Here is a 15,839-nt window from a genome sequence, read left to right on the forward strand (position 1 = left end):
AAATTTATTCGTTCTGTGTGTGTTAGTTTGCATTTTTTTTATTGAGTTGAGCCTTCCAATTGATATTTTATAGTGTGTCTTTCTATGTTGTGATGTAATACTATTGTTTCAGAAAAAGGGAGAAGGTTTGGTACCATTAAAACTTTTAATCTCGCTGCAAATGTTTGCACCTGTCCTAAGTCAGGAATCTGATGTACAGTAGTTGTTGTCTGTTATGTAGTTCATACAAATTTCCATTTCTTGTTTTTTTATACAGATTAAGCCGCAGGTTTTCCCGTTTGAATGGTTTTACACTACAAGTAGTAATTTTTGGGGCCCTTTATAGCTTGCTGTTTAATGTGAGCCAAGGGTCCATGTTGAAGGTTGTACCTTGACCTATAATGGTTTACTTTTATAAATTGTGACTTGAATGGAGAGCTGTCTCATTGGCACTCATACATCATCTTCCTGTCTATCTATTTACAGTTTAAAAATAAAACTATAAAATTGTATATACAAAATAAAAGTAACTAGATAAATTATAAATATGAGTTTGATTTTACACTTTTCTTAGTTCCTGTTTGTAAATTTGTCATGTTTTATTTTCATGTTTTTATATCAGATTCATATTCAATACATTTCTTTTAATTTTTTTTTTTTAACAAGTATGGTTATTCAAATACACATCATATTGTAACTTGAATATTTGAGTATTGCATATCATCAATAAATTGTATGACGTTGACTGGATTTGTTTTGATTTTTGATGTTTTGACCCCACTTTCAAGAACTGCATATAGTATATTTTGTGGCAGCCAGTTTTTATTGGTGGAGGAAGCTGGAGTGCCTGCAGAAAACCATGACCTTCGATGGGAAAACTGACAATTCTAGTCAATTAAGTTTTAAATCAAGTGCACAAGCAGAGTTCAAACTCATAACCTCAGTGTTGACTGGCTAGTGACTACATAACTACTTGTTATCGGTCGCCCCACTGTCTATATCACTCTGTGCAGCTCTTAATATTATTACTTGATCCCTGCACTGCACTTTTTTGCTTTATCAAAGGTAGTAATATATAGGTATCAAGTAAGTATCATTAAGGATTTGATTGCATTTTTTTATATCCAATAAGATGATGAGGTATAATTTCCAAAGAGATAAACTATCCACATAAGTCAATAAAACATGGATGCTAACAATTATAGATCACCACATAGCATTTAACAAGATGTGAATCCCCATTCTATAGACAGCAATAAAAAGTCCATACATGACAAAATGTGTAATCTTCAAGCTAATAAATCAACAGATTCAAACTGTTAAGGTCACACAATACTTAACTGGCTATAATTCTCTATAGGTTGTTCTTGTTTTGTGCTATTACACCAACGTTTAAGGTTTAGGGGAGGGTTGTGCCCCTCTTGAACACGTTTAATCCTGTCACACCAAGTCAGATACCTGTAATTCAGAGACAACTATTAACATAATTGTATTACAGACTATTGAATTGGGACATGAACATTGTGAGAGGATTAAACATGTTTGTGAGTGTAAACTCTCCCTTAACCTGGGACAGTGGTGTAACAGCTCACCATAAGAACAAACTGTAAAAATAAGTTGGAACTGGATTTGCTCATCAGATACAGAATGCCTAGTTAGGTGGTCTTGTGGAAGTGTGTTGGCCTTAAGTTTGGGAGGTTGTGGGTTTGAACCCAGTTGGGTTAAACCAAAGACTTTATAATTGGTGTTTCCTGCTTCTCTGCTAAGCAAGAGGCATTAAGGAATATGAGCAAAGACAGGTCAGCTCTGATTCAGAAGGTCTAAGGTAAGGTAAGGTAACCGTCTACCTGAGGACTGTTACCATTGAACATGTTAAAATCCTGCTTATTGTGTCAGTCTAGTACTAAACAGGGTTAATATTCATATAAAATAAACATGTTCTCATGCTGAATTTTCATATTAACTTAATCAGCATCATCACTCATCAGATAAACATGAAGCATACAAAATACATAACAAAAGGAGAAGAATAACAAAGCATCATTATAAAAGTACTTTCAGTTACTATACTGTAGGCTTATTTAAAGCCAATTACAAATAATAAATCAATTGTCTTCTCCCATACTGAAATATCAATCAGCACTCATGCAATGGATAAAGTATACAGATGTGTCAGATAAACAGTGAGAGAAAAGCATGAACATATTCAAATTCCAATACCAAAATACAAGTACATAGTAACGACAGAATTTAGGACCATATGTTTTCATTATTGTATATAAATACCTTTTTAGTTTTAATTTATCAAAAAATGAATCAATATTTGTACAGATAAAACAAAGTTTTAGATAAACTTTAAGTTTATTCAAAGGATCAATTATATCACATGCATATTCGATTTCACATCAAATAAAAGATTTTCTGTTATAAGGTATTACTAAAAAAAAACAATATATATCTTTTATAGGAACCATATATTATCTCATGTAAATCACACACTACAAAAATATTTGCAATACAAAATGTATATGTTTAAAAATTGATAAGAATCATATGAAGTCATTTGGTAGGAGAATGAATTGCAAAAACATAATTTAAATAGTCACTTATGCATTAGAAGTATATAGACTAAAAATACTAGAGGGGCTAAGCAATTGGTGCTGTAGTGTATCAAAGGTGTAAGTTTGAATCCCGTTGAGGATCTAGATACCAGTGGTCAACTATGGATTGCTTGGCATTCACACAGTAAAACTGTAAAAGCAAAACTACACAAAGTAGTAATTATACACTGACTGTTACAAAATAAGATTATTTTTATAAATTAAAGCCATTTGCTTAATTAATCTAAAATTGCAATCCCTAAGGTATGGTTCAACTTGGATGTGTTCAGTTGTTCTGATAAAGTCCAAAAACTGTGAGAACGTTCTTCTTCGTCAACATTTAATGAATCATTTTAAGCTGTTATATAGATCTAGGAAATAACTGTAATATTTGTTCTGTCTTTTTTATAAATAACTTAAACAGTGTGGTGCACACTTTTAAATAACCCACAGGTTATTCTGTGTGCCCAACATTTTTTATGATATTTCTTCAGACAGAAAAGATATTACGTTCATTCCTTTAGTAGTTTCACGGATGTAGGTTGATTGTTTTTTAAATATAGGAATACTTAATAGAAAAATGAAATAAAAAATGAGGTCACAGTTCGTTTAAGCTCACAATAAGCCTCCAAATAAAGCATGCATTTTTTAAGGTACTTTTTTTCTGTTAAACTAATAGGAGAAATATAGGTAATATTGGGGAAAAAAAGAAGAACTAAATTCAAATAAAACTTAAATTTACAATTGTTTTGTTAAAATACAGCTTAATTGAAATTAATTATAACTAAAGGCTCTAAAGAGCCTGTGTCGCTCACCTTGGTCTATGTGAATATTAAACAAAGGAAGCAGATTGAAAATTGACTACAAAGGTCAATAACTCCTACAGGGGTCAATTGACCATTTCGTTCAAGTTGACTTATTTGTAGATCTTACTTTGCTGAACATTATTACTGTTTACAGTTTACCTATAATAATATTCAATATAATAACCAAAAACAGCAAAATTTCCTTAAAATTACCAATTCAGGGGCCGCAACCCAAAAACAGGTTGTCCAATTCATCTGAAAATTTCAGGGCAGATAGATCTTGACCTGATTAACAATTTTACTTCATGTCAGATTTTCTCTAAATTATTTGGTTTTTGAGTTATAAGCCAAAAACTGCATTTTACCCCTATGTTCTATTTTTAGCCGTGGCGGCCATCTTGGTTTGATGGCCAGGTCACCGGACACATTTTTTAAACAAGAAACCCCAAAGATGATTGCGGCCAAGTTTGGATCAATTTGGCACAGCAGTTTCAGAGAAGAAGATTTTAGTAAAAGATATATAAAATTTACGAAAAATGGTTAAAAATTGACTTTAAAGGGCAATAACTCCTTAAGAGGTCAACTGACCATTTTGGTCATGTTGACTTATTTGTAAATCTGACCTTGCTGAACATTATTGCTGTTTACAGTTTACCTATATCTATAATAATATTCAATATAATAACCAAAAACAGCAAAATTTCCTTAAAATTACCAATTCAGGGGCCACAACCCAAAAACAGGTTGTCCAATTCATCTGAAAATTTCAGGGCAGATAGATCTTAGCCTGAATAACAAATTTTTCTCATGTCAGATTTGCTCTAAATGCTTTGGTTTTTGAGTTATAAGCCAAAAACGGCATTTTACCCCTATGTTCTATTTATAGCCATGGCGGTCATCTTGCTTAGTTGGCGGGGTCACCGGACACAATTTTTAAACTAGATACCCCAATGATGATTGTGGCCAAGTTTCAAATAATTTGGCCCAGCAGTTTCAGAGGAGAAGATTTTTCTAAAAGATTACTAAGATTTACGAAAAATGGTTAAAAATTGACTATAAAGGGCAATAACTCCTAAAGTGGTCAACTGATCATTTTGGTCATGTTGACTTATTTGTAGATCTTACTTTGCTGAACATTATTGCTTTTTACAGTTTATCTCTATCTAAAATAATATTCAAGATAATAACCAAAAACAACAAAATTTCCTTAAAATTACCAATTCAGGGGCAGCAACCTAACAACGGAATGTCAGATTCATCTGAAAATTTCAGGGCAGATAGATCTTTACCTGATTAACAATATTACCCCATGTCAGATTTGCCCTAAATGCTTTGGTTTTTGAGTTATAAGCCAAAAACTGCATTTTACCCCTATGTTCTATTTATAGCCATGGCGGCCATCTTGGTCAGTTGGCGGGGTCACCGGACACAATTTTTAAACTAGATACCCCAATGATGATTGTGGCCAAGTTTGGTTAAATTTGGCTTAGTAGTTTCAGAGGAGAAGATTTTTGTAAAAGTTAACGCAGGACGACGACGGACGACAACGACGGACGCCGGACACCAAGTGATGAGAAAAGCTCACTTGGCCCTTCGGGCCAGGTGAGCTAAAAATAGAGGCTCTAACGAGCCTGTGTCGCTCACCTTGGTCTATGTGAATATTAAACAAAGGACACAGATGGATTCATGACAAAATTGTGTTTTGGTGATGGTGATGTGTTTGCAGATCTTACTTTACTGAAATTTTTGCTGCTTACAATTATCTCTATCTATAATAAATTTGGCCAAGTAGTTACAGTGGAAAAAGTTAGTAAAAATTTACAAATTTTATGAAAATTGTTAAAAATTGACTATAAAGGGAAATAAATCCTTAGAGGGTCATTTTGGTCATGTTGACTTATTTTTAGGTCTTACTTTGCTGTACATTATTGCTGTTTACAGTTCATCTCTATCTATAATAATATTCAAGATAATAACCAAAAACGGCAAAATTTCCTTAAAATTATCAATTCAGGGGCAGCAACCTAACAATGGGTTGTCTGATTCATCTGAAATTTTCAGGGCAGATAGATCTTGACCTGATTAACAATTTTACCCCTGTCTAATTTGCTTGAAATGCTTTGGTTTTTGAGATATGGGCCAAAAACTGCATTTTACCCCTATGTTTTATTTTTAGCCATGGTGGCCATCTTGGTTGGTTGGCCAAGTCATCGGTGACATTTTTAAAACTAGATACCCTAATGATGATTGTAGCCAAGTTTGGTTTAATTTGGTCCAGTAGTTTCAGAGTAGAAGATTTTTGTAAAATTAAACAGATGAAAACGATGAAGACAAGGGACGAGGGATGGACTTTGGGCCAGGTGAGCTAAAAATAGGATACCAATGAGTTAAAAAAGATATTTCAATTTTAATGCAAAAAAAATGGCATTTCTGCACCAAAGGGAGATATAATTTGGAGCTTTTTTCAATAATATAAACATTTTAAAAGTCATCTGGGGCCAATAAGAATCAATATTTTTGGTTGATTTTTGTACCATGTTCAATTCATAGTGTAATAAATAAAAAATCTAATGAACAAAAAAATGGTCAAAATTTTTCTGAAATTTTTGTACCCTCTAGGCTCTGAATAGACAGCACAAGTTTAAGAATGTGTATCTTCACATATTTTTTTTTTTTACAAAACCTCAAATTGTCAAAGTTCTGGTTTATTTATTTATATACATGTATTGCAATAACAATAAAATTCTTTTACTTTAATTCATTGCTGACTTTGTTTATATATATGTAAGAAAGAATAAAAGATTGTCTAACAGGCAATCAGGCACTGCAAATCCATGGTTTCACAACATTATGAACCAAATAAAACACACACTATTACACAAAAAAGACTCATACCCTATGAAAACCTGAAATTCAAGTTCTTAAAATGGAATTCATATTCTTTATCATTCATATCATATATTGTGATACTTATGTCAAAGTTCACAAGCTATTACAAAACAGAAGTTTTCAAGGTAAACATTCACTTAATATTGTTTCTACTACTTCATGGAGTATACATGTACAAAAGTTTCTTCCCTCAAAATGATAAACACTTAAAAATTCTAAAAAAAGACTGTTTGCAAAATATTTGTATTATCAAAAATAACAAATAAGATATAAGTATACCACAAGAGATTAAATGATTGAATACATAAAATTATATTTAGCCTAACATAGAACCACTTCGTCATTGGGTCTCTAGCCTCATTGAAATTGTCTAATTGGCAATCTTATCACATCTTGTATAAAAGTTCTATTCAGGTTTTCTGCAAAATATTACTTTCTTTCTTTGTTTCTTCATCTGACAGTCTTCTTTTTTTATGCCACAATAATGGTGACAGTCGAGTGTGGCACAGTCTATTAACATTTTTTTTGTTATAAAGTTGAAAACATGAAAAGCTAAGATAGATATAGGAAGTTGTGGTATGAGTGCCAATGAGACAACTCTCCATCCAAGTCACAATTTTAAAAGTAAACCATTATAGGTCAAGGTACGGCCTTCAACACTGAGCCTTGGAGAACCTGGAAGCCACAAGACCTAAAACATGAACATAATAAGTGGGGCATATACAAATTTAACAGAGTAGGAATCAATTGTAATTTTGCTGCAGAAAAACACTGAAAGTTAGTTTAAAATTGCATTTAAATAAGATTAAGAAACAATAAATGTCCCTTACCTCTGGTGGAATTTTAGAAGCATCTACAAATGTGTTGTTTTCTATAATGAAATGGTACAGACTTCCGTCCATATCTGAATACACTAAATGTTCTCTCTGTGTTGGGGACTTGCTGAAATTAGAAAAGGAATATTCCTAGTATTTTAAATAGGAGATAGAAAGAAAGAAAAAAAATTGTAATGCCTGAAAAATAGACAAAACTGTCTTAGACATAAAAATGGTTGAATATGAATAAAGTATGCCCTAACTATACTTGTCTAGAGCTCTTCTCAGACAGATATTTTTCTTTAACTACTTACTTGCATACAAGACTATACAAAATATGTACTTAGTTAAATTCTTGGTTCCTGGACACCCATGAAATCCAACAAAAACTGGTATTGTGGATTCATTTAATTCCCGGAATGAGAAAAACCAGCATTTTCGTAGGTAATTGATTTCGTGGTTTTGCCAATCTCTGCAAACAAAACCTTTTAAAAATGTGTAATTCCTGGAACATATGAATTTGAAGTTCACCTGTACCCACGCAAAGCACATTAAATTAGTATCAAATGAATAATACTGAAGCTGCAGTATACAACAAATAATACTGAATCCACAATATACTATATATTACAATCATAATGACATAATGGTACTTAAGCAAAATACTCTACCTTTCCATGGATTCGATTGTAGAAGTTGTACTCTGTGACATAGTGACTGCTGAACTATTTTCATCACTTTCTGGTGTGTGACTTAGGGCTAACAAATGACTATGTTTCTTCTTGGAAGTTTTCCCACCAAATGATGGCGACCACTCTATTGCAGTTGGTATTGGCAGACTTTTACCTGTCTCTCGTAGCATTGTTAATGTCTTGACATCCCATAGTTCTGTTGGTTTATCTTTAAATCCAATCACGAAATAGTTCCTGTTAAGTAAATACATACATGTAGGCATATAAAGAGCAGTAAACACAAACTGGGAACAGATACACATAAACATGATACACTATTTTTAACAATTTATATTCCTGTGAAACAAATAGACCATTTAAAAAATTCAATTTCATTTGAAAAAAAGCTTATAACAGAGATTGGTGATAACTAATCCAGATTTTATTTAAAAATACAGGAAGCTGTTTAATTTTCCAACAGGGTTTATTTTAAGTTATTTTGTTATAATTTAATTTTGGATGTAACACTTCTTCTGATTGGCTGACGTTATTTTGTTATGAGCCCATAGACATAATTTAGTCATGTGACCGTACCGTCATCAATGTTTTTTATGGTTTTCTATGATTTAAAATGAAATTTAGAATTAAATTATGAGAAATGACTGTAATATTTTTTCTGTCTATTGGAAATAACATAAAAAATGTGGTGCACACTGTTATATAACCTGCTAAGCACGTTATTCAGTGTGCACCAAATTTTTTATGTTATTTCTTCTTAGACAGAAAAAATATTACAGTTTTAAACATAAAAGTTTTTAAGGTAACTTTCTTCTAAAAATCTCTTTATGATGAACAACAATCTTGTAAAGTTTAACTTTACCTTGAATAAGACACTCTCAATATTTCTATAGGAGATTCATGGTCTCTGTTGGGTCTGACATGGGTAATTTTACCTATAAAAAATATAACATTATTATCTTTATTTGGAATTATTCATTTTCAAATTTAAATTCATTTAATGACTTTGTTTGTTGTTCCTGATGTTATTTAGAAATTTCTACCTGTTCCCTTTTTACCTGATAAAGTTGTTTCCTTTCTTAACCTACTTTGAAGGAGGACAGAATGAAAGATAATGTGTCAATGGGATACAAATGTCCCTGTTTAAAAATGCAAGAATCAATGTATTTTCTTTGAAACCATAAAAGGCATAACGCAAGAGTGGTAAAATAAACACCATCAACATTAAAACTTAAACTGTGTTTGGTAGCAAAAGTTATTAGCATTGTGCGTAAATTTCAAATCATTCCATTGTGGCAAAGTAAAGTATGAGTGCAGAAATGTCAATTAAGCAATTTTTTTTTTATTTATAAAGGGACATAGCTCAAGACAGTGAAAGTAGAGCCATCCAAATTGAAAGTTGATCTCTGTTGAACTGAAAATTCTAGTCAATTCAGTTACAACAAATGTCAAAAAAATAATCAGTATGCAGCAAAAATGTACAAGTACCCATTATTACTTACCAGAAGATACATCAACAAATACTATTTCATTTTTCACTTGTCCAGTTGGTCCTGGATTAGGGTAGGAAAAGGACATAAAGCTCTGTAAACTACACCACTCTATACCTCTAAAATACACAAATATAAAAAATACTTTAATTTCATTTCATACAAAAGTTTGTGTATTCGGTTTAAAGGTTTCAGATGATTATTAATTGGTTAACAACTGGTTATACTTCATGATTACTTTGTCTAGTACAATGTAGTATATTCAAAGTTGTAACCTTGAAAAAAGTAGCACTACTGAACCCAGTTTTCTTTTTCTTTTTTTATTCTATATTATTTATCTGTGCAAAAATACTTGTTTTTGTTTTTCTTATAATCCTACATAAGTCTACTTTATTATCTTCTGATGGGGTAGACTGTTAACAAACTCATTATTGAGTACTTTTTTTGCATGTAGCTGCTTTTTAAGTAAAATTATCAAGATTATGTTTCACTTGTAACTAACTTTATAAATGCATTTTAGGCAAAATAAAACAATAAAATAAATATTTATTTTGAATGTATGCGTTTTGCGAGCGGTTTGTCAAAACTATTCAAAATGCAATAAAAAGTCAAGAACGTACTTCAATTTTCTAAAACGTTATTATTTCTTCAGACTTCATGAAAACATAGAATATCACAATCAATCTCAATATAATAGTTAAATAATCAAATAATCTGCGTTAAGTACGCTTAAATAGTAATAAATATCAATAGAATATCAATAGATTGCCAAATATAAATGTGGAAACCCCCTAGTTTAAAATAACATTGAATCAGAATCCAGGAAATATCAGTCACGGATTTCACCGTTTTATGACGAAATAAATACTGGTAATCTGTACATAAAATTCAAATACATACTTTTAAATAATGTTCCGATAATTAAATACTAGATCTAAATCAATCCCCAATTTAGAATGAAGCTTGCTTTATGAAAAACATCCGTTCAGCTGGGCATTTAAAATTAAGCTTACCGAGTTTGTTTTCCCAAAACCCGGCTGACGTCAAAACACGTCCCTTTTCCCGTAAAACCCAATGACTCGCGGAATTTCTCAATAGAAACATAAAAGTAACTAAAATAATACAAAGACTAAGGTAATCAATTCATATCATTTATCACACAATATATACAATATTCAATCAACAATGAACACACATTTAACCGGGTTATTCCTGAAATGATCCTAGTTTGAACTATTTACTATACAAGAAAGGATAACTCGTACATGAAAACTTGTAACGAACTTTGGGGATTTTAGTAAAAGTAAGCATTTCTAATTAATTAAACATTCTCAGGTTTAAGCAATGATATTAACTAATAAAGTCCAATGTGATCACATCAAATATATAGTTTTAAATTGATTAAACTACATGATCTCTGAATTTTATACTACAAAACATCGCAGTTTATCTTAATACCAGACAACGATCACGTACCGAAATACGATCACAACACTGCCCCCCTCTCAGAATGTATTTTGTCCCCAAAATATTACTATGTGTTCAATGTTTAAACAACAATATTATCTTATCAGTAAAATGTGGTACCAATTGTCAAAATCTTTGAATTTAAAAGAATATCAAATTATTGAACATTGTACTGAGGATTTCACCTCTTTTTTGTACATAAGCAATATATAGTTTCATTTTTCTGTACCGAAGATTTCTCCTCTTTGAGTACAAAAAAGGAATTTCTTAATTTTCGCATTTTCTTTTAAATAAAAATGTCTACCCCTAAGCTGCATTTAAAGGCAAACAAAATAGGACATTTCTAGCAAATATAAAACTTATAACTTCAAATTTAAAATGGAGAAACTTTTCATCAGCCATTTACCTTACTGTAGTTGTGTGTACACTGTATTCTTTTTCTATTTCTCCAGATGATATATTTAGAATCTGAATTATACCATTATTATTACCTGTAAAATAGAACAATTTAGATTAAAGTCAGTAAAAAAAAGTGTGTGTCTTCTTGCCATCTCCAAATAGTACAATCAGGAATGGCAAAGTCTATATTTTGGTGTACAGAATCCTAACAACACAGATAAATAAATAGCTGTTGCACAATTTTATGTTCTATAGAATTGTCTGTAAAAGTTTGGTGACATTCTGTCATGGCATTTCTGCATGGTTGCAGGCCATTCAGTGACCCTTAGATTTTTTTTATCTTTTTCTTTTGCACTCTGGTGGATAGTTGTCTCAATGGTAATCATACCACATCACATTATTTCTAAGCAAATTGGCATATTCAATAAGGTTTTATGAGCAAAAATGTTATAATAATCTAGATCAATAGGTTAAAATTGTTTGTGATCCAAGATGACTGCTTTACCTTCCACCCTAATATAATTAGACATCTGAACAGAACATTCATTAAAAGATTATAATATTGTACTTACCAAGAGCCAAGAGTGGGTTGTAGATATGATAGTTCTTTGTTGTCATAGGGGGACACATTCTAATGACTGTTACCGCAGGTGCTACACCAGACAGTAACCCAGTCATAACAAACTTCAGATGACCATGACCTATTGGAATGCTATGATGGCCAATCATACTACTCAATACTGACTTTGGCGCTGGAATGTCACTAATTACAGGAAAATCTAATTTTGTGCTGACACCTTTTGGTGTGGAAATCACTAATGGATTCTGTAAAATATGGAATCATTTTAAAGGAGTTGATATTCAATCTTAAAAATATTTTATATTTAGTGACATTCAAAACTTGCTGAGACAAGAATCAATTTACATCTTACATAAAGGACTAAAGGATGGACATTTTTCTATATGTTTACTTTCAAACATCTGTTTTTTTCTGTGATTTGTGTTGGTTTGTTGAGGTCTCATCCATGTTTATCCAACATTTCTTTTCTGTCCATGACAATAAAGCAAAATTATACTGTAAGTATGTTAGGCTTCATTAAGAATGGGATATTAATCTGACAATTTGTCATTTAAATATTGTTTTACTGTACCAATGAAAATTTAAACTTTTGCATTTTTTGTTTTGTCCCCACGACAAATATCTGATGGCATTTTGTTTAACCACCAATTCAACAGTCTGCACCACAAGGGGAACATGCTGTAACATGGTTTCCTAGAAATTTTTTTAACTTTTACCTGTGCCAACAATATTTCCCAGAAAATCATTCTACCATCTGTCACTGACAAGGTTATTGTCTTCTCTGATACTGGACAACATGTAATACAACAAACTTTACTGTTTCTTGTCACTCTCATTGAGTCTGACTGACATCTCACGTCATACATCATATCCATCGACATTGGAGGAGGCGAGTCATCTGTAACAGAAAACAACATGTAATACAACAAACTTTACTGTTTCTTGTCACTCTCATCGAGTCTGACTGACATCTCACGTCATACATCATATCCATCGACATTGGAGGAGGCGAGTCATCTGTAACAGAAAATAACATGTTATACAACAAACTTTACTGTTTCTTGTCACTCTCATCGAGTCTGACTGACATCTCATGTCATACATCATATCCATCGACATTGGAGGAGGCGAGTCATCTGTTATAGAAAACATCAATCTAGATTTTCATTTAATCAAATAAAATAAGCCTTGAACTTTACTTGTACACCATGCACAAATATATATAACGTTTATCTGAAATTATAGTTATTTTATCTATGATCTTTTTGTGAGATTATTTTCAATCTCTAGCTACTTCAATGAAAATGGTCATTCTCAGTTTCATAGAGTAAGAACATTATAATAAGCAACATCAATGATGTTGCCTTGGAATCGATTTTTTTTTATATTAAGTGTAAGAAATTTGTATGTTAGGATTTCAAAATAAGGATCAAAATATTCTTTAGCATACAAAAAGGTTGTTATTTATTACATATTAAAACATGTTCAGGTCCGAAATATGGTTTAAACTATTTTCCATTTGACATAAATTTATGATACAGAATTCTTTGGTTTCAAAGGTTGCAGAGTTACTTCCCCTTCCAAAAAGGAAATTCTTTATAAAACCTTCTCCAGTCAGGGGCATTACTTAAACAAGTAACAATTAAAATTACCTATACAAGTAATGTTGAAAACGAGGCTAATTTAAATATGACTTATACAAGTTATTTTTCTGAATATTATTTTTATAGGTGTCCAAGAATACAGATTTTACTAGCTTTAAATAATTTTCACAGTTATCTGGTTATTTTTCCCTTGATATATAAAAACTAATTCTTCAGAAACACTAATAAACTTTCCGACGCACTTATCTTTCATACCAACGCTTCTGGGTCAAAGATTGGTCTCTTGGGACTATTAAATTATCATCTTCCTCTAAAATCTTGAAGGTAGACTGATATAAATAGATAGATACTTGTGAATTAATTAAGACCTAAAGTTATTTATAATTTGTAACCTAAATCAATTACATATGTGCCTTAGATAAGTGTTATTGCTATTTTTTTCAAAAATATTTAAAATAACTTAATCAAGTAATATTTTTGTCATTATTTTCAAAGTAACCCTTTATCTCTATACTTCTCTCAAATCTGATAAATTCATCATTTTATGATATAAAATGTTGTTTAAAATCATGAAAACTACATTAAGTCTATGTTTCTATTGAAAATTAAATAACTCTATTAAATAATCTTATTATTTTTAAAATAAAAAATTACTTATATAAGTAATTAAAAAAAATAACTTGTTTAAGTAACGCCCCTGACTGTTCTCAGTGCAAAATTTGATCTCAAGTCATCATATGACAATAATTAATTTTCAATGATGCACAGTGGAATGAAATACAATGACACAAAACAAAATTTAAATAAATCAAATCCAAACCGAAATGCAAAAAAAAAACCTAACTTTATCTGTATTCTGAAATTCTGATAAACTATTTACCAAATGCTCCCGTCCCCTCGGATGCAGGTGTATTGATGACATTGGTTTTCCTTCTAACTCGTGCTGTGAGACTTCCATTCTCATGTAAACAAATAAGAACATCTCTCTGTCTTAAGGATAATACCTGACAAATGCAAAGGTTATATTTTTCAAATATGATCTGCATCTAATAAATCAAATTGTATAAAAAAAACAAAAACATTTCAAATAATTTCAATTAGAGCTTCTGTATTTGTCATCTGTAAACCGAACCAAATCGATTTTTTTTAACAAACCAATTCATTAACTTTGGAACATAGAATACGTAATGTTCCTTCAAATAGAGGTCCAAAACATTCCATACAAATTTTAATTAATTTCAAACAATCATGTCCCATAAACCCTGGAACAGTGAATCTGAAAACTGCTTGGGATTCTAATACATTTAGCAAAATAATAAAAAAATTATCATTGAAAAAACAGTTACTAACACAAAATAAAATATAAGTAAAGTTATCTCCATTACCATAAATTATTATACCAAGACAATTGTATATTTACCTGCACATATGGTGATCCTGATCTTTCCATTTGTATAAAGCCCACAGTCTGGTTAATTTCTAGATCTAATATCAGAATTTCCCTTGGGTAGAGTAATATGAGATGGTGTCGACATGACTGATGATGGAGCAACTGTAAACATTCATTTAAAGCCATGGACTCTATATCAGCAGTTGATCTGAGAAATAAAGATTTAAGATTTTGTATCAGTTAGTTTCCATTAAGCTGTTTAGATTTCTGATCTTTCCCTGTTAAAATTTAATATGTTATGTGATTTGTTTAAATCCAGTAGCATTTTGCAATACAATGTACAATGTATTTGAAAGTAGTATTTGAAAGCAAATATTTGGGATTGATTTCAATATTTTATGTAAAATATATAAGAAAGAATTATTCAAAGCCAAATATTTCATATCATAAATGTTTAAAAAATAAAACATTTTAGATTCATATTTTTTTTCAAAAGAAAAAGCAGATATCATTTTATAATACCATTTGTTCATGTTAAATATGGTGTGATTTTTTTTTATCAGTATGACCAATCTCAGAAATGGCCAGTTAAAAAGAGTCGTTCTAGTAATATATTGCATTCATTTATCTTTTATTCTGATTCATGATTAGTTAACTTTCAAATTAGAAAATGTATCACAAGAATATCAAATCACCAGAAATTTACACTATTAGCTTACAGCCTAATCTATGATTATTTTTTTAACATTTAATACTTTTATATGAAGCGTAGAAAACGAACAAAATCTTACTTCTTTGATGGTTCTCCGACTAGGATTGAACTCATTTTTTGGGCTAGATTCTTTGATGACATGGATTTTTTCTCCAAACTACCATTTGAACTTTCTGCCTTCAGTGAGGAAGCTGAAAATAAAGTTTGCATGTAAACAACTATCAATTTTAGTTATCTTGAGACATACACATGATTATACATATGGGACTAAACATAAACTGTTTCTTGACTAGAACTTCACAATGGTGACTACATATCTTAAATTTATCCTGTATCTTCATAAAGGGACTTACATACAAATATAGTAGAAGTACAAATATATATATATACAATACACATAGATTCTTTGAAAACATCAA

The 15,839-nt window shown here is 30.8% G+C and overlaps 1 protein-coding gene across 1 annotated transcript in view; it reads right to left on the minus strand.

Moving 5' to 3' along the window:
* The window catches only part of LOC134714556 (WD repeat-containing protein 11-like), a 52,063-nt gene that overhangs the window by 30,149 nt on the left and 6,075 nt on the right, over window positions 1-15,839 (minus strand). The window contains exons 7-16 of the mRNA XM_063575904.1: window positions 15,500-15,611; window positions 14,739-14,916; window positions 14,199-14,322; window positions 12,431-12,612; window positions 11,707-11,959; window positions 11,142-11,226; window positions 9,281-9,387; window positions 8,641-8,713; window positions 7,761-8,015; window positions 7,105-7,216 (exon numbers count right to left, since the gene is read on the minus strand). Of these exons, the coding sequence (XP_063431974.1) occupies window positions 7,105-7,216; window positions 7,761-8,015; window positions 8,641-8,713; window positions 9,281-9,387; window positions 11,142-11,226; window positions 11,707-11,959; window positions 12,431-12,612; window positions 14,199-14,322; window positions 14,739-14,916; window positions 15,500-15,611 (1,481 nt within the window). The remainder of the gene's footprint in view (window positions 1-7,104; window positions 7,217-7,760; window positions 8,016-8,640; window positions 8,714-9,280; window positions 9,388-11,141; window positions 11,227-11,706; window positions 11,960-12,430; window positions 12,613-14,198; window positions 14,323-14,738; window positions 14,917-15,499; window positions 15,612-15,839) is intronic.

Source organism: Mytilus trossulus, chromosome 4 (genome assembly GCF_036588685.1).
Source record: "Mytilus trossulus isolate FHL-02 chromosome 4, PNRI_Mtr1.1.1.hap1, whole genome shotgun sequence".
Lineage (NCBI taxonomy): Eukaryota > Metazoa > Mollusca > Bivalvia > Mytilida > Mytilidae > Mytilus > Mytilus trossulus.